The sequence below is a fragment of the Trematomus bernacchii genome, unplaced genomic scaffold (assembly GCF_902827165.1).
Source record: "Trematomus bernacchii unplaced genomic scaffold, fTreBer1.1, whole genome shotgun sequence".
NCBI classification, from domain to species: Eukaryota; Metazoa; Chordata; class Actinopteri; order Perciformes; family Nototheniidae; genus Trematomus; species Trematomus bernacchii.
In genome coordinates, this window is record NW_022987638.1 from 1,141,093 (window position 1) to 1,160,222 (window position 19,130).

The 19,130-nt window shown below is 42.3% G+C and overlaps 1 protein-coding gene across 1 annotated transcript in view; it reads right to left on the reverse strand.

The window, feature by feature from the left end:
* Positions 1–3,264: 3,264 nt before the first annotated feature.
* LOC117484730 (stromelysin-3-like) overlaps positions 3,265–19,130 on the reverse strand; it is a 30,041-nt gene continuing 14,175 nt past the window's right edge. The window contains exons 6-9 of the mRNA XM_034133142.1: positions 13,763–13,977; positions 13,456–13,660; positions 6,217–6,477; positions 3,265–5,895 (exon numbers count right to left, since the gene is read on the reverse strand). Coding sequence (XP_033989033.1) covers positions 5,768–5,895; positions 6,217–6,477; positions 13,456–13,660; positions 13,763–13,977 — 809 coding nt within the window. The 3' untranslated portion in view covers positions 3,265–5,767. The remainder of the gene's footprint in view (positions 5,896–6,216; positions 6,478–13,455; positions 13,661–13,762; positions 13,978–19,130) is intronic.

Sequence of the window (19,130 nt, forward strand, 5' to 3'; positions counted from 1 at the left end):
TTCAGTTGTGTTTCACATTTTGATATTGTACTAATTTCTCTAAACCATGAAATTAATAACTTTGCATCAATTTGGTTATGCTTATATGTGTTAGTCTTACTTTTTAAAACAATAGATGAAAGTTAATAACTGAACTGTTTTTAAAGAAATCTCATCTCTGAGAGCTGACGGTGCAGCGGTGAGAATGACCCCGCAGCAGTGCTAGGGTAATGTGGAGTTGACAGTTCTGGTTTTAAATATATTTCAGAGGTGTGAGAACTGATCCATAAATTCATCAGTCTCGAGTCAGGCTCAGTGTGAGCACTGCTTTGCCCCTGGGAGGGAGCACAGATCTTACAGCCTCACATCCACATGTAATCAGGGTGAGGTTTGTTGCAGCAGGTCTTCACTCAACAGGAATTCAACTTAAGTGTAACAGTTGTAAATATGCAGTGGGGTTTATTTGTAAATCATTTTGTATAATCACACACATTCTGTGTTTTATATTAAAGTGGACCTATCATGCTATATTTGAAAAATATATTGTAGGGCCATACCTATATAAAACATGTCTGTGAAGTTTGTTTTCAAAATACCAAACAGATCATGCATTTTAGCCATGCCTCATTTCGCTCTATTTGCTCTATTCCAGCCCTGTTTTTGCAAGGGCTGATTCTGTGGCAAATGAGCTGCAGCTGACCACGCCCCCCTGCAAAGGAGGGGGGCGTGGCACGAGGGTCATGTTACCATGCTGTTACCATGCCACGCAACCTCTCATTCCCCTGATAGGTGGAGAGTTGCCCATATAGGCGGAGCACCCCGTTTCTGACGTCAGAACAATTTCAAATCTGGATCAGTTTTTATCAGATCCTTTGCAGCCCCGTTTTTAGAGATTTGGGTATGGAGGAAAAGAGAGAGGGTTGTGTTTTCTGATACTTGGTGAGTTCCCTGGAACACCGGGGACACATTCATGTATAAAAGACGTACAAAAGTGCATTTTGCATGATAGGTCCCCTTTAAGTAATTCTGTGTTCTTCATTTTATTGAATGTTCAATACCTGACAAGGTCGGAGATCAGTGGGCGGAACCTCTGAAGTGTGGTCGCTGTGCTCAGGAGATTATTGTTGTGAGGACTCCCCCCCCCCCCCCCCCCCCCCCCCCCCCCCCCCCCCTCACGTTTCCTCTTCCCTTTCTGTAAATTGTCCACGTGAGAGGAGTCACTGTGAGGGAAAGCTAATATACTGATTGTTACATCTGTTGTCAGATTGTCAGTAATAAAATGGAGATCGTCAAAACTGTATGCTGGCTCGAGTCATCCATGAACAACGCAAAACACAACGCAGAGACTGATGGTTTATTTGGAGCTTCGGCCGGAGAATTCACAAGACATGTCACGGGCCACGAGTTGACCACATGGTTGAGATGCCACAATCAATTCTGAAGAACTCTACCCCAGACCCATGTATTTAGCTAGTTCTGAGAGAATAATCAACATTGTGCATAACAAGATAGCTGACGCCAACAGGCAGGAACAGGGAGACAAAACACTGAGAGCACAGCAGCCAAGGTTGCAGGTGCGTGTGCTCAGTCAGGACAGTATGAACTGATACACTGGGTCAAAGCTATGGGCCTTGGAAAATATTTCCCCAACAATATCACTAGTTTATAATTAGTGATGCATTGATGTGTCTATGATTTTAATTTTGTAGCTTGTAAAGTACGAGATAACATAAAAAACTATTTTTTTGGTATTAATAATATAAACCCGCTAGTTACTAATGTTGTCAAATAAATGTACTGAGGAAAAATATATATTTTTGCTGCCAAAATGTAGTGGAGTAGAAGTATAAAGTAGAATCATTTGGAAACATTTAATTAAAGTACATGAGTAAAAATGTACTTGAGTAAATGTATTTGGTTACTTTCCACCACTGCATATGTAGGCTACAATATGATTAGTAGGAGGTCCAAAAGTTCACAGTCAATAGAACATGATGACTGTAGATATAAATGCATCTAGACTCTAAACGTAATGAAGGTAGAGTTCTGGTCTCGTCTGGTTCCAGATGTTCTCCTGTCAGGCGATGTGTCGCCTCTGCGCAGCAGTTTTTTGCCAGTTGCTGTCATAAATGTACTTTTTATCCAGCAATAAGCCGTATATCATGATACACTTTTTAGATCTTGGCTGCTGCATGACTACACATTTTAACCAGATGAAAAATTTGAGTGATTGGTTCTCATGTTATCAGAGAAACAAGCAGCACTAACAGCAGCGTTCAGCTCGCTGCCCCTCCACCGGGACATGCTGATTTGTATTTTTGATTCCTACTACACTCCTCATGGCTGCTTGTTTTGGCAATGTAACGTCAGCGGACACTCAGCCTGCAGTCTGGATGTTGAGGCAGCAGAGGTTATCTCTCCGGTTCTTCACGTGTCCCTCAGTAAACCTGGAGAGGCCGCTTCCTGTTTTCCTATCACAAAACTCTGGAATACAAAGATGGAATACAGAAATAATTGTTCTATCTTTGATCTGGGGTATTTTGGTTTGATGTTATCAACTGAACTGATACTATGATCATTCATGTGCTGCCAAGGTGCTAAAGTTGACTAATAATAAATGCATTGAAATTCTTTCTGGGTGAACATGTGCAGGCCTGTTGGCCCTCGGGGAGAGTTCTGCAGACAGTGCATTTATTATTTAGTGCTGCCAGCACAAATGTGCAGTAAATAACTGAGTGCTTTGAAGGAATTCATAAAGATGGAGAGTGTTTTAGACTGGCTTTGGTCATTTAACAGAATGTGCAGGGCATTAAGAAGCCCACAGCAGGGGGATACAGTTGTGCATCTAATGGCTGACAGGAGCAGTCAGGGAACATGCAACCTAAACCAGGGCTATTCACAGTTTAACACTGCATTACACAAACACACTGAACCAAGTCTGTGGAAAGCCATTAGTGCAGAGCCCATATGTCCAGAGTTATTATTTTAAAGGATAAGGCAATGTGAATATATTTCAAGGTAAATCAGTAAAACACTTCACAAAGACAACACAGATCTGCAGCATAACAACGGCGATGATTAATTAGCAACAAATGTTCTATAGCATGTGTCAAGAAATGTGAATTATGCCACTAATGGCTTCCCATACCTCTCTTTCACCGGTAGTATCTCTGCCTCATCTCACAGTTTAAAAAACCCTGCTCTAAATCAAAATTGCAAAAATCGGAAAAGCAAGTTGATTTTTTTATGTTTACTTTTATTGCAAACCTTTACAGATGTAATCAAATAAAATTGAAATACTTTGACTAAATAATTCCATATGAAGGCAAAGAAATCAGTACATGTTGAAAGAACATCAAACTAGATCCTAAACATGTTCAGGACATGTGGACACACACCAGTGTATTGTACAAGTCCATGCAATAATCAGTGTCCTGCACTGAGTACACACAATAACATCTCCAATGAAATTCACTTTATGCACTATCCATAAAATATACAGTAAGTCATCCCAAAGTGAAGGGCTGTCAGTTTCCTCTGATCAGGATGGAAACACAGGATGTGTATCAGACCACATTATGTTGTCTGTGACGATAATATGGTTTTTAATTTTCTTAGAAAGATACAATGTCAGGGCTTTTATAATTAATATACAATAACAATCCAAGAACTGAAACAAAGCTCTTCAACAGATAATGAGGCGTTTAGATGGCTTTATCAAATGAATAAAAGAATATAGGGAAAAAAAACTTTTCTGATTTTGTGTAGGCCTATTACATGAGGAAGCTGAGCTGTAGTGAATTTAGAGTAGTAAGTGTGAATACATTAACCAAAAGTTGACTCTTAAAACTGACTGTCAAAGAAAATCCTTCTCCTGTTGCATGTGACAGGTCACCTAATGTAAAAAAAAAAACAGCAAAGGCAACCCAACCCTTCACCAGTCAGTACCAAGAGAACTTCCTGCTAAACACTTGACTGGAAAATGTTGGCTAGGCTAGGTTAGATGTTCTCTCTCAAGCTTTCTTTTTTACTTACGTATCAAAACTTTATAAAACTTTATTGTGCTGACCTGAGGTGATTACTGCGGTTTTTCACATCATTATTCATTACTATTATATCCCAAAAAGGTCTTTGTTATTCTTTGTTGTGTTGGTGATTTTAAGGACTGAAACCCTAAGATTGTAAATTGAGTCAGAGGTCTCAGAGCAGAGTGGACGGAGCAGGGGTGCAGAGGAACTGTAGGACGACTGCTCATTGTACCATGAGCGCTCCATCACTTATATCCAGTCTGGATGGAGAGTGCTCCTCCATGTCTGAGAGGAGGCCCCCTCCTCCCCTCCAATCAGTTCATAACTGCAACACAATATTTAAAACAAAAACATTCCCCTCTGAGAACTTTTGACTGTGTGACTTACACTTGGTGTCGGTCCTGATGCTAATATTGCTAGCGTTTCACAAAACTGTGATTTTAGAAAAACCTTTCCATCTATCAAAAAAACATTTTCAGTCCAATAAAGTTGGGAGTCTGGAGAGCCGCTTAAAATGTTTTATGTTTTTTCTCCGTTCACATATGGGGAATCAGAATGACCTCAAAGTCGGGTCATTCTGGCTCTTGATCACCCATTCATTCCTATGGGGAAAAGTTTGTTGTTTGTTTTGATTTGCGTGAAACTGGCTAGGCAAATCCTAGCACATCATTCCCGATCGTTCCGCACGTTTTGTTTTAATGTGTTTTTTGTGCGTGTCGTAGCAACGCTCCGGGACTAGTAGCGGTCTTAACTTTAAGGTGGAAGAGGAAGAATAAGATGAAGAGGTATGCAGGATTATAATATGTGTGCAGCTCTGCCAGTAACACACAATAGGAACGCTGACTTTGATTAAAGGTTTTTTCATTGGTGGTGGCATGTGATTTGAAAACCTCAGGTGCTACAACCACATGATGCTGTGTTCACAGACCCTGGTCATTTCAGATATGTTGCACCTTTGATGGTGCTCTGCTGACGAAACTAATATTAGAATAATGTAAATGTTTCCAGGAGAGAGGAACATCTCTGAGAATAAAGTGATCTCACTCTCAGTGTTCAGACCTACAGCAGCCAGGATGCAGGGCTGTTTGGCCCGCCTTCAGACGGGTCCTTCAGAGCAAATATAACATGCTTACATTGAGACGCGGTTAGACATGTCCCCTGGCCTGGATCCTCTGAGAGAACTCTAGCCTCAATACATGTCCCAACTCCGCTAATTAGCAAGGTGCTGCTGGATTTGTGATGCTTTTACTCCAGACATTATAGAGGACTGGTTCCTGCTTCCACTAAATACACAACCCTGACAACACTTCACATCGCAGCATGGGCCGTCACCACCAACCTGAACCTTTGAACCCTCAGAGGTCACTCTGAGATCTGCAGGAGGGTCGCAGGACACTCAGGAAACTTGCCGAGTGGTTTTCAGACTTTAGCCTGAGGGAGAAGCTTTGTCTGGCTTCTCATCATCTCAAACTGACAAAAGAAGCAGATGCTTACTGCCTGTTACTGCACATGTAACCTGCAGTAATACAGTTATGTGAAATCTGTTGACATTATACATTTAATTAAAGTCAACATTTCAGTTTTTTCCGTGTGGGTAGTGACTTTTTAGAGGTGATGTATTTATATAAGTTTTGAGTCATCTTAATTAAATATATTGGCCTTACATATATTTCCGAAATATTCAGAATGTTCTGTTTGTGGATGCAGCTTTAAAAACGGCCATTGCTCTTCACAAGTGTTCCAGTTGTATCTGTATGAACTTATTTATACAAAAAGGCAGAACAGCCAAAGAAGTCCGTTCCGATGCTGCGTGGGAAGCCGTCCAGAACCTTCAGCGCCACGGGGTCAAACTTCCAGTAGTGCTGCCCGCTCAGGAAGTTAGCGTAGCCTATCAGAGAGCGAGAAAAGGTTACATCAAGGGGGCACCATGACTTTGTATACTGCAGGGTAGCTTGTGAATTTACTCCAGGTGGAACTAAAGTCTGATTTAACACTTGGTTATATTTCACATCATTCATCCAGATCTGTAAAGTAACTAAAGATATTAAAAACATGTAGTGGAGTAGAAGTACAAAGTAGCATAAAATGGAAATACTCAAGTCGGTACAAGTACCTCAAGATTGTACAGTGCTTGAGTAAATGTACTAAGTTACTTAACACCATCTACTGTTACAAGTTAAAATGGTTGCTAGGTGAATCCAGTCCTCACCATATTTGTCCCGAAAAGCTGCATCAATATCTCCGGGGATCCCCCCCCACGCGTCCATGCTGCCCGGACGCACATCGTCCACTCGGTTCTCCTGCGGATTGAAGGGCCAGTAAGAGGCGGACTTGAAGAAGTAGACTTTCTCCACGTGGTCCTCCTCCCACTTCAGAGCTGCTTGGATATCTGAGACAGGAAGACCCAGCTGCCGCACTGAATCCGGGCCTGTTATCTTCCTCTCAGCATCAAACACCCAGTAGCTCTCCCCTGTTGTCATCAAAAAGATACACATAAACCCCAAATTAGGACTTCATTCACCTGGACCGTATCGATGGGTTACGTATTGTAACCCTAGTTATATAAGCACAGGCGGAGCCCTCTACTGGACTCTATGGGTACTAGCCCTTGACCTTACTATGCGAGCATTCACCTACTGACTTTAAACGTAGCCGGCCCCTCGGGGCGGGCCTACCTGAGTGCGCGCGCAAGCCCACCGTATATAAGGAGGCCTCGCCTCCTGACTGTCATCCTACACCCTCTTCAGCGAGCAGGATAGGACAGACAGGGCCCCTAGTAGAGGGCTCCGCCTGTTACATTACAATATTACATTATATGTCATTTGTTAGACGCTTTTATCCAAACATACATACATTCAGTTCTGTGGACAATCCCCACAGGAGCAATTTGGGGTGAAATGTCCCAGGGACACAACGACATGCTGACTGCAGTGGGACTCGAACTTGGTAGCCTCCTGATTCGAAGTCCAGCACTCTATCCACTGAGCCACAGCCGCCCTATATAACTAGGGTTACAATACGTAACCCTAGTTATATCTCACAGGCTCCGTCCTCTACTGGACTCTATGGGCAGGGCTGCACATAACTGGTGCGCAGGTGCGCATGCGCACCGCCCGCCAAAAAAGGAGCACCGGATCATTTGAAAAAAGGCGCATTTGCGCACCAACATTGAGAGAGAGAGAAAAGAGAGATGAGAGAGAAAAGAGAGAAGAGAGAGATAGAAAAGAGAGAGAGAGAGAGATTTGCGAGTTGCATAAGAACTGGTAAGATAGCAGGGTTTCCCACACATAGACTTTACTTGGGCGGGCCGCCCAGGTATATTAACGGCCGCCAAAGTATAATTCGCGAGCCATTTAGGTTTAATTTTTTTAATCCGTCCGCGAGCACTACGGCATCTGCGATCCCTCGCTCTACCCCTCGCTATCGCGTGAAGGGTCTGCTTTATGCGCTCCGCACAGTAACCCTGCTGCGAGGCTCCGGCGAACAGTTCATGAGCGTGCTCACTAGCGCACCTCCCCCCGTTCATAAAGTCAAGTACCCCTCAAAAGGTCCGGTTTATTTCATTTTAAGGATGCGCACCAAGCACCATCTCCAGGTGCTCCTTTGAGAACCAGGGCAAAAAAGTGATGTGCACCCCTGATTATGGGTACAGTGGGTGGAGCCCTGATGTCCACCAGTAACTGTAAGTAGGACAGAATAGAGCCCAGCATACAAGATAAGGGCTCTAGACCAGGGGTTCCTGGGGGGTCGCGAGATGATTACAAAATTAAAATTGAAAATTAAAAATAATTAATTCATTTTCTTTATCATTTTATCAATTTTTTTATTTTTTATTATTATGAATAATAACGTGTGCATAGACATTTTTCAGGGGCGGACTTGCCATCTGTATAATGTCCACGCAAAGAGGCTCCCCCTTTGACAATCCACTAGCGCAGTGTTTCTCAAACTTTTTCATACCAAGGACTCTTAACCAATAAAAAAACACTCACGGACCACCTAACTCCACAAATATCCAAAAACAATAGGCCTGCTTACCACTCCAACAGTATATAACAAATGACAGCCTAATAATGACAGCTTAACCTTCTCTATATCGCCTCGTTCACGCATTAAATCAACAATACAAATACAAATACAGATTATATAAGCATTTCGTTCAAATGCGATTTAAAATGATCTCAGGTTTTACACCTCTTATGAAATGTAGACTACATTTATTACGGAGTTTATGTCCGAGCCAACAGACTCACAGATCTTTGGCTACTGAGAGAAATGCAAAATACACCGCATGTAGTACGACACAAACCTCCGCTGTGGATTTTCAAAACAAAATACAGTAAAACTATGGTCGCAGGCCTAAGTCTAACTCTCTGAGGCCTGCATGGTCTACAAAACAAAAATAAAAAAACGTTTATGCAGCCCCAACAACAGCCTCTGTTCATCAATAGACTTCATGCAATGCTTCATCAGATGCATTAGATAATAATCTCTATCTCACTCCTAACACATCTAAATCTACTTTCAGCATAGATAAATGTTCATAAAATACATCCATTGTTTGTTCTATATGCTTCTTGAAATCCAAAAAAACACATCGTTTTTCTAGAACAGATTACAAATCGCCTGAAAATGGTGGCAACATGTTTGACGAAGGTGTTGCGCTGGGCTATATCATGCAATCGAAAGTGAAACTTAAGGTCGCTCCATTGCGGAGATATTCCCGCGAGAGTGCGGAAAACTTAAATTAATTCACTAGCCCCCCCCCTCGCCAGTCTCTCACACTGTTATTTTGCGATGGTGTGAAGAGGGAAGTCTAGACTCTAGACTTCCCTCTTCACACCATCGCTGGAATGCCAACCACTTTGGCCTGTAACAGGCTGTGGTGGATCCTGCTCTTGCTGCCTGGATAGTCTGGATAACTTCGTCAGACAATCCCCCCGTAACCGTGACGGACATCCCAGTTTCCAGGGCTTTTCTCAGCGAGCCGTTCCACCAGAGGAGGTTTTCCAGCCAGCGGATTCGGTCCGTTGGAGGACAGCACCTCCGTCTGTTGCAGATGAACCCATGCAGTTGGGAAGGACCAGGCTTTCCGTAGAGGAGAGAAAGCACCGGCTACGGGAAAGGTGTTGTTTCTACTGTGGCCAGCCGGATCACCAACTCGCTTCATGTCCAGGTAAAGACCAAGCTTACCAGCCAAGAGGAGGGCGCTGGTGAGCAAGCTTCCCACAGACTTTCCTCCTCGACCAGTTACCAAGGTAATTTTTTTTATTAATGATCAGGTCATTGACCAAGGGGTGCTAATAGACTCAGGAGCGGACGAAAGTCTTATGGATTGGGGCTTAGTCAAACAGCTTTGTATAAAGACTGTTCCTCTATCTCGCCCCATTAACGCCAGTGCTTTAGACGGACGTTTGTTGTTTACAGTAACCCACTGCACAGAACCTATCCAGATTACTGTAAATAATGACCACACTGAAGTTATGCAGTTTCACATTTTTGAATCTGCTCAGCATCCGATTATTTTGGGTTTTCCCGTGGTTAAAAATCCACAACCCACACATTGACTGGCGCTCAGGAAAAATGAAGGAGTGGGGAGAGGATTGCATTAACAGGTGTAAACATTCACGCTCTGTTAAAGCACCAACAGACCCTAGTAGGATCATCATAGATCACCCAGACTATCCTGACCTACAGAAAGTACCATCATGTTATCACGATCTAAAGGAAGCCTTTAACAAATCAAAAGCCATGTCGCTACCTCCTCATCGACCTTCTGATTGCCCCATTGATCTCCTACTGGGAGCTCCCATTCCCAAGGGAAGACTGTATTCAATCTCAAGGCCAGAGAGAGCGGCAATGGACGACTGCATTTCCTCTTCTCTCAAATCAGGGATTATCCGCCCTTCATCTTCCCCAGCTGGAGCGAGGTTTTTCTTCATAGGAAAGAAGGACGGTTCTCTGAGACCTTGCATAGACTACAGCCCTCTTAATGACATTAACTATCCTCTGCCACTCATGTCCTCTGCTTTCGAGCTACTTCAGACTGCCAAGATTTTTACCAAGCTAGTCTTAAGAAATGCTTATCACTTGGTTAGAATAAGGGAAGGGGATGAGTGGAAAACAGGATTTAACACTCAGAGCGGTCACTATGAATACCTTGTGATGCCTTTTGGACTGTGCACCGGCTGTGTTTCAGGGTTTTGTGAATGAGGTTTTGCGGGAATTTTTGAATGTTTCTGTGTTTGTGTACCTTGATGACATTTTGATTTTCTCCCCAGACGCAAAGTCTCATGTTAATCATGTCCGTCAGGTTCTGCAGAAACTACTCGAAAATCAATTGTATGTCAAGGCAGAAAAATGTGAGTTCCACGCAGAAAAGGTGGCTTTTCTAGGATACATAATCTCACCAAACCAGATTCAGATGGATCCTGCTAAAGTCAGTGCAGTTTCTAAGTGGCCAACACCAGACTCCAGAAAGAAGGTTCAGCAGTTTCTGGGGTTTGCAAACTTCTATAGAAAGTTTATAAGAAACTTCAGTTCTGTTGCTGCTCCTCTGCATGTTCTCACTTCTCCTAAGGTTCCCTTCAAGTGGACTCCCCAGGCTGACGTCGCCTTCCAGCTCCTCAGGGAAAGGTTCACCACAGCTCCCATTCTCACCATCCCGGATCCCCAGCGCCAGTTTGTGGTCGAGGTCGATGCTTCCAATGAGGGAATTGGAGGAGTATTGTCCCAAAGATCCGTGGAGGACAACAGGATACACCCATGTGCCTTCCTGTCGCGTAAGCTGACGACGGCAGAGAAGAACTATGATGTGGGGAATAAAGAGCTGTTAGCTGTAAAAGCTGCTCTTGAGGAATGGAGACACTGGCTGGAGGGGGCAGAGCAGCCTTTCTTAGTATGGACAGACCATAAGAACCTGGAGTATATTAGAAAGGCTAAACGCCTCAACTCTCGCCAGGCCAGGTGGACTCTATTTTTCAGTAGGTTCGATTTCAACCTCTCTTTTCGCCCCGGATCCCAGAATCAAAAGCCTGATGCCTTTACTCGCCTTTTCGAACCAGAACCGTTTTCTGTAGAGCCCAAGACCATCCTTCCCTTAAACCGTATGGTCGGAGCTTTTTGCTGGCAAATAGTCAGACGTTAAGCAGGCTAATATGTTGAACCCGGCACCTAGCGAGTGTCCAAACAACCTGCTCTTTGTTCCTGTGTCTCTCCACTCCAAGGTCATCCACTGGGCCCACACGTCTGTGCTCTCGTGCCACCCTGGAGTTAAAAGGACTATGTGCAGGATTAAGCAGCAATAAGACCTCGTCCCAGGTCAAGATGGGTCTGCTCCAGCCGCTGCCGATTCCTCAACGTCCCTGGTCACACATATCTATGGACTTTGTGACAGGTCTCCCATCGTCCATAGGCAAAACTACGGTCCTAACAGTGGTGGATCGATTCTCCAAGATGGTTCATTTCATTCCTCTAACCAAGCTTCCCTCTGCCAAAGGTACCGCAGAGGTCATGATGAACCATATATTTAGGATCCATGGATTCCCTAATGACATTGTTTCCGACAGGGGTCCACAATTAATTTCCGCTTTTTGGAAGGAGTTTTGCAAACTCATAGGCTCCACCGTCAGTTTGTCATCAGGTTACCACCCCCAATCAAATGGAGAGTCGGAGCATCTGAACCAGGAACTAGAGACTACACTACGCTGTCTCGTTTTCTAGAACCAGACCACCTGGAGCGACCACCTCACATGGGTTGAGTTTGCTCACAATACTCTTCCCACGGCGGCCACAGGTCTCTCTCCTTTCCATTGTGCCAATGGCTACCAACCTCCGCTGTTCTCAACCAACGAAGGGGAAGTAACGGTACCATCGGCTCATGCCTTGATTAGACGATGTCGCCGAGTTTGGGCTGGAGCTCGCCAATCTCTTCTCAGAAGTTCGACTCGGATGAAGGCTGTAGCAGACGTCCACCGCAGGGCCGCTCCCCTCTACAGTCCGGGTCAAAAGGTGTTGCTTTCCACCAAGGACCGACCACTTCAGGTGGCTTCCAAGAAGTTGGCTCCAAGGTTTGTGGGGCCTTTTTCGGTGACTAAAGTCATCAATCCTGTGTCTGTGCGCTTACGACTTCCCAGGTCCATGAGAGTACATCCTACATTCCACGTCAGCAAGATAAAACCAGTGTATGAGAGCACACTTATTCCCGCCTCCAAGCCCCCTCCACCACCCCAGTTCTTCGAAGGTGGTCTAATTTACAAGGTCCGCAAGCTGCTGGAGGTCCGCAATAGGGGTCGGGGCAAGCAATTCCTGGTGGATTGGAAGGGTTATGGTCTCGAGTAAAGGTGCTGGGTACCTGCGAGGTTTATAGTAGACAAGACTCTCATCCAGGATTTTTATGATCGGCCTGGGCCATCAGGAGTCGGCCCTAGAGGGGGGGGGGTACTGTTGTGCACCGCCAAAAGTGTTAGTCAGTCATGTTTCATGTTGTTATTGTCTTTCACTTCCTGTTTTGTTTTGTCACGTCTCATTTCAGGTTCCTTGACTCCCTTTCCTAATGTGTTCTCCCGCGCTCATCAGCGTCAGCCCCACCCCTGATTGTTTTCACCTGTTCCCAGTTATCTCCTGTTTCCCTCTGTTTGTTGTCAGTTCGTCTTGTCCTGTCCTCATGCTAGAACTCTGCTCATCCATGATTGCCTATCTTGTCACTTGCTTAAATTACGCTCCTGAAACTCTGTCGTAAGTTTCTGTCCTCACGTTGTGAGCGATTTATGTTAAGCCTTTTTTGTCGCCTCTATTAAGAGTGTTGTTTTCTTTTTGTATATCCTTTTTTGGCAAAATAAAGTATATTAATTATACTTTACCTCTGGCTCCCGGGTTGTGCATTTGAGTCCTTATTCCCTTGTGTAACCAAGTTCTTAATCTTAATCATTTTGAGAAAAAGGCCTTCAAAGTTTCCTCTTCTCTGGAATCCATCGATCTGATTGATTATTAGCGGAGCAAATGATCAAAATAGTACAGAGAGAAAATATTTTCTTCAAAGTTGTATTTATCATCTGAATTTGCCGAAACAAGTTTAATATTCTGAAAGCCAAGACTTTGTTTATTTGAAATCAGATGAAAACAAACTGTAACGGACCCTGCCGTGTTATCTATGATTACTATACGCCTTACATTCATAATTTCAGCAGAGGGAGGGGGGGCTGTCATCTTCCCTTTACAAGCTTAACAAATTTATTTATCGTGTGATTTTGGAAATAAAAGTTTCATATTCTAAAAGCCAAGACTTTGTTTATTTAAAATCAAACAAAACACCCGAACCCCGAAAAACTATTTTTTTACGCAAATCCACGTTTATTTTTGAAATGAGCCGTTGCGACTTCCGACTGATTTCGATAGAGCGGGTCACATATATAAAACAATAAAAGTGTTCTGCTGTATAATGGCAGACCTTGGAAGAACCAGATGTTTCCAGACTTGTCTTCATACGCAGCGTCGATGTGGTCAGGGATCCCCCTCCAGTGGCGTGAGGCCAGAGCTGGGTATCCCGCCTGCAGCTGCCCGTCCCGGATGCGCCACACATACGCAGACCTGAAGAAGAACAGCTCCCCCCGGATCATGGACACGGCATCAAAGTTGGTCCTGCATGCGTCCATCTGCAGCACAACAGAAAACAGCGGGGACATTTATTCTGTGGACCAACATGCAGAGACGCAGTGCATGCAGCTTTGAGTCCATTCCCAGGATGATTGTCTCACCACTCCAAGGTCAATCTCATTGGTCTCCGTCATGTCGGGCTGTCTGTGTCGGGGGGGGCCGTACAGATACTGGATGCCCCTCTTGTCGTCCTCGCTGAGCTGCAGAGGGTACGAGTCGCTGTAGAAAGGACACATCACAGCGTCCGGCTCCAGGGAGTGCTGCAGGCCCAGGACGTGGCCGAACTCATGAGCGGCCACCTGGAGGAGATCTGTGCCTGGACGGGACAGCAGGGTGAAGAGGCAGAGACACGGAAATGAGTTATCGGCTCTGTGGTGGTGGGGGTGTCAAACATACGGCCCGACAATTTTCACAACTTTTATGTATTTTGTAAGTATACATTTTGTACATTTACAAGGCAGGGGATAACTGAACTTTCTTCCTTAATTCAACCCGGAGGTCCCCGCCCGCGGGTTAAAAACCTATTAATGTGTCATACCCGATTAACGGGAAGAAACACAGCTAACTGACGATACAAACCATTTTTACCGAAACAAAACACAAGTCTCAAAAGAAGCGTCTAAATGAGCCCTGAGCAAAAAAATGCTAACACACTTATTACAGAACTCTAGGTATAAATACCCTTATTACATATCGGATCTGCACAAACAATATATTAATTAGCAAGCTGAGACTCCACGGTTTGGTCCAAGTTAATCCATAGGTTAATCCAATGTGTCGGTGTCACTTTGAAATGATTATTGATAATCCATCATTCCATTTTTCAACCTGATCTCACCAGAATGCGTGACTCCACCACGACTCCTTAACACTGCATTGCGTGGTGGAGTCACGAACTTTGTTACATTTACGTGTCTGCACCACGCAAACAACCCCAATGTAAAGTGAATGAGGCTCCTTTGTCGTGGTGCACACACGCATTTCTACAACGTCCAGCAGTGAGCTTTTATTCTATAAAACGTTTTTAAAATCTACTGTATAGCTTGTAGTAACTCACAGGAGGCTTCTTTTATTTTATTTGTATTCATAATAATTTTTATTTTTCGTCAGAATGTATTATGGTGCATTATTCACCAATGTTTGTTCTCAAAAAACAATGTATTGTAAGTAATACAACTGTGATTTTTATTAAATTAGTTCGTTTTTAAGGAAGGCCAGAGCTTCAGCTGTGTCAAAGAGATTGTTCCCTTTAGTTAACGTTATTTAAAAGATAATTATATTCCTATTTGATTAAGTACCCTTTATTGTATTACGGACCCAAAGAGCTGAGCGTCCATTCCCATTGGATAACAGAGCATTTTACACCCGGAAGTAAGTATTCTCCTTACTGTCCATTGATTTTATTTACAGTGATATCTGCACTACTCATCAACTCAAAAACACCAGATTATCCTTGTTAATTACACAACATTGATTGGTTTAAATTGTGTACAATGCTTTTGTATTTTCCCCTTTCGATTCGGAGAAACAAATATGTTTTCGGAGTGTGTGGATGGTAGAAGACACTACACTACCCAGAATCCTCAGCTGACCTCCAACTGCATTCCAATGAAAAAAACGTTTCGTCAAAGATCAAATCATACTTTATTCAGCAGTGCTTGCTTTACTCTTTGAAAGTCATCACATGAATGCATTGTAATGAATGGTTTGGCTGCATTAAACATTACACATCTGTCGTAGTTCTTTATTTATCTACAGAGATCGGGCCTCAGAATGGACCGGAAACTATTCTTTTACCGTTCTATTTTAATTTCACAATAAAGTTAGTAGTAATAATTTGTTTTGATATTATTGTTTTTTATTAACTACTAGACCGCTGGGTCATGTTAAGACCATCTTTTCTGTGTTGCTGTGGGTTTTTTACATCGCTTTTGTGTTACAAATATCAAAACAATAACAGAATATATCCGTCGTAAACTAAACCAGAAACAGCAGTATATTTTATTTTGTTAACACTGTAAACTTGACAGCTTTTTAACCCGCACCTCCTACTGGTTAAAGCACGTTATTACACGTTTAGAGTAATGCAATGCAGGTAGATTGGGTTGCTTTTTATTGACTGTTTTAAAATGCCTTTTTCTTAATGTCTTTCATTTTTGTAAAGCACTTTTGAATGTGTTATATTTGATGAAAACATTTCAATATTAAGAGTACATACTCTTAATATAGTGGGAAAGTGGAAGGTCAATGATATAAATAATATAGAATAGAAAATATCAAGAAGATACTGTAAGTGATCTCTACAATAAAACAGTTTAGTGCCTGATAGGAGGATGTGCAAAACAGACAAACTTATAAGGCTTTATTTAAACATTAAAGAATACTTTAGGTTAAGGTCGTCTTTTAAATAAGAAAAAAGCTTTGGGGGTATCTACAGATATTAAGCCTGACAAAGTACTTAACGTCTAATATATTGCATGGTTTGTTTTGGAACTTGACAATCAACTTTCCTTCAATGTTAACTATGTTGAAGCACTTATTTTAACTGATATTATACATATTAATTATACTCTTATAAGATGTATGTAGATAGTATAAGAAATGTGCAGAATATGTTTAATGGTGGAGGTACACAGATATCGATAGATGTCTTGTGATGCACTGTTGATGAACCTGTGACCCAAGTTTTTAATTCATTGCATAACTACACCGTAGTTGTGTATATGATATGTCAATAAACCTTAGAAAATCTTGAAATCTTGAAAGGGATGTGCAAAATAGCCATTATATACAGTTTTTAATGAACTATTAGTAGAGAATAACGAGTAATGAATATGCTTTAGGGATCTGCAGATACATATTTAGTCTTCTCAAGCAGCAACTATCAAATATCTCGCCTGATTGTTGGCTGAATTCACTGAATTTTACTCCGGTGTAACTAAAGTCTGATTTAAGGGTTGTTTATATTTCACATCATTAATCCAAATCTGTAAAGTAACTAAAATAAATGTAGTGGAGTAAAAATACCAGGTTAACCTTAAAGAAAGCCCTCAGGATTATAAAAGACCCCCATCACCCCACAAACTGTTCTGTCTGCTGCCGTCTGGCAGGCGGTACCGCAGCATCCGGACTAAAACCACCAGACTCAGGGACAGTTTCATCCCACAGGCCATAAGACTATTAAACACCTGAACTTAGAAACAACATCCATAACATTCATCTGGCTGCTACTTAGAAATTATTTATCTAATATATCATATTCCAATCACTTGTATATAGACTCTTATTGCACTATTTCACTTTTTACTATTTTACTATTTTTCTTTTTGTATTTACTTGCACTATTTGTTCTGTGTAGCCTATCTGTTTTATTGTGTTGCACTGTTGGAGGAGCCTGTGACCTAAGGGGGGGGGTAGGACACGTTCTAAGCACATGGTGTAGTCCTATAGCTGAGGATTCTGGGTAGTGTAGTGCCTTCTGCCATCCACACACTACGAACAAATATTTGTTTCTCCGAATCGAAAGGGGAAAATACAAAAGCATTGCACACAATTTAAACCAATCAATGTTGTGTAATTAACAAGGATAATCTGGTGTTTTTGAGTTGATGAGTAGTGCAGATATCACTGTAAATAAAATCAATGGACAGTAAGGAGAATACTTACTTCCGGGTGTAAAATGCTCTGTTATCCAATGGGAATGGACGCTCAGCTCTTTGGGTCCGTAATACAATAAAGGGGACTTAATCAAATAGGAATATAATTATCTTTTAAATAACGTTAACTAAAGGGAACAATCTCTTTGACACAGCTGAAGCTCTGGCCTTCCTTAAAAACGAACTAATTTAATAAAAATCACAGTTGTATTACACACAATGCATTGTTTTTTGAGAACAAACATTGGTGAATAATGCACCATAATACATTCTGACGAAAAATAAAAATGATTATGAATACAAATAAAATAAAAGAAGCCTCCTGTGAGTTACTACAAGCTATAAAGTAGATTTTAAAAACGTTTTATAGAATAAAAGCTCACTGCTGGACGTTGTAGAAATGCGTGTGTGCACCACGACAAAGGAGCCTCATTCACTTTACATTGGGGTTGTTTGCGTGGTGCAGACACGTAAATGTAGCAAAGTTCGTGACTCCACCACGCAATGCGGTGTTAAGGAGTCGTGGTGGAGTCACGCATTCTGGTGAGACCAGGTTGCCATTTTTATGTCAATAACGGAGATTTCCTATTAGCTGCTACGATAGCTACCAGAGTGTATGACAGCTTCCGTTTCCGGGGCATTCTGGCTACGCATAACTTATTCACCAATGGGTAATGTTTAGATGGATTTTAGGAACTTCCCCTCGATTCTATTGGCTCTAACGGTTAAAAAGAGATCAAAATCGAACGAGGGGGGCCAGAGATATGGAAAATCCAACCAAATGACCCCAGAAGTGGGTTTTTTCTTTTCTAAATCTCTCTAAAAAGGTCCAATCTAACTTGTTTTGCATCAATCTTGATACAGGGTACTTATTATATGTTATAGTTTGGATTCCTAAAGCTTTTAGTCTACTATCCCATCATTCAAGGGTGGTTTTCACTATACTGTAAGTAATGGGGTTTTTTTGGACGGACACTATCATTTACATTTTTTTTTACTATGTTCAATCTGAATTTACTTTAAAATAAAAAGGTTCTATATTGATTCTGACTTTTCTACAGCCAACTCACAGGTTTATCATTACTTTGAGAACAAAGATGATTAATGTAACCCTTTTAGAAGTGAAGTTATAGTCATTTGTTCTGGGAATGTCATTTTTGAGCCTGAGACCTGAAACACAGGCTCAGGGCTAAACAGGTTAATAGTTCCCACTCTAGTCTGTATGCTGGAGGTCAGGATTAGTGCACACATGTGGAAATGAATGTCAAATCATTTCTAGATCTTGAAAAGTAGTTTTGATCATAAAGTAAAATACAATATTGTTCAGTTCCAGATACCGGGGACTCGATGTGTTATGCCTTTGTGGATTCACTGTGATCTGTCGTAATGCAATGTGTAAATGATAAACTGAGGAACAAAATCTCCAACTTGGGGCGACTGTGGCTGCGAGGGAGTGCGGCCGTATATCCTTGGGCAAGACACTGAACCCTGAGTTACCCTCGATGGCCAACGGTGTGTGTCTGTGTGTGTGTGTGTGTGTGTGTGTGTGTGTGTGTGTGTGTGTGTGTGTGTGTGTGTGTGTGTGTGTGTGTTAGCTTCCCTAGAGCAGGTGGTACTGCTCTGCATGGATGAGGTGTGAATGGGTGAATGACTCGTAGTATGTAAAGAGCTTTGAGGGGTCGAAGACGTAATACAGTCCATTTAGCATGCTCATAATGTTTTGTTCACAATATACATTTCTTGCATAAAAAAAAGAACAATTTGGAGTTATTTTAACTGGTCCGGCCCACTTGAGATCAAGTTTGTCTGTATG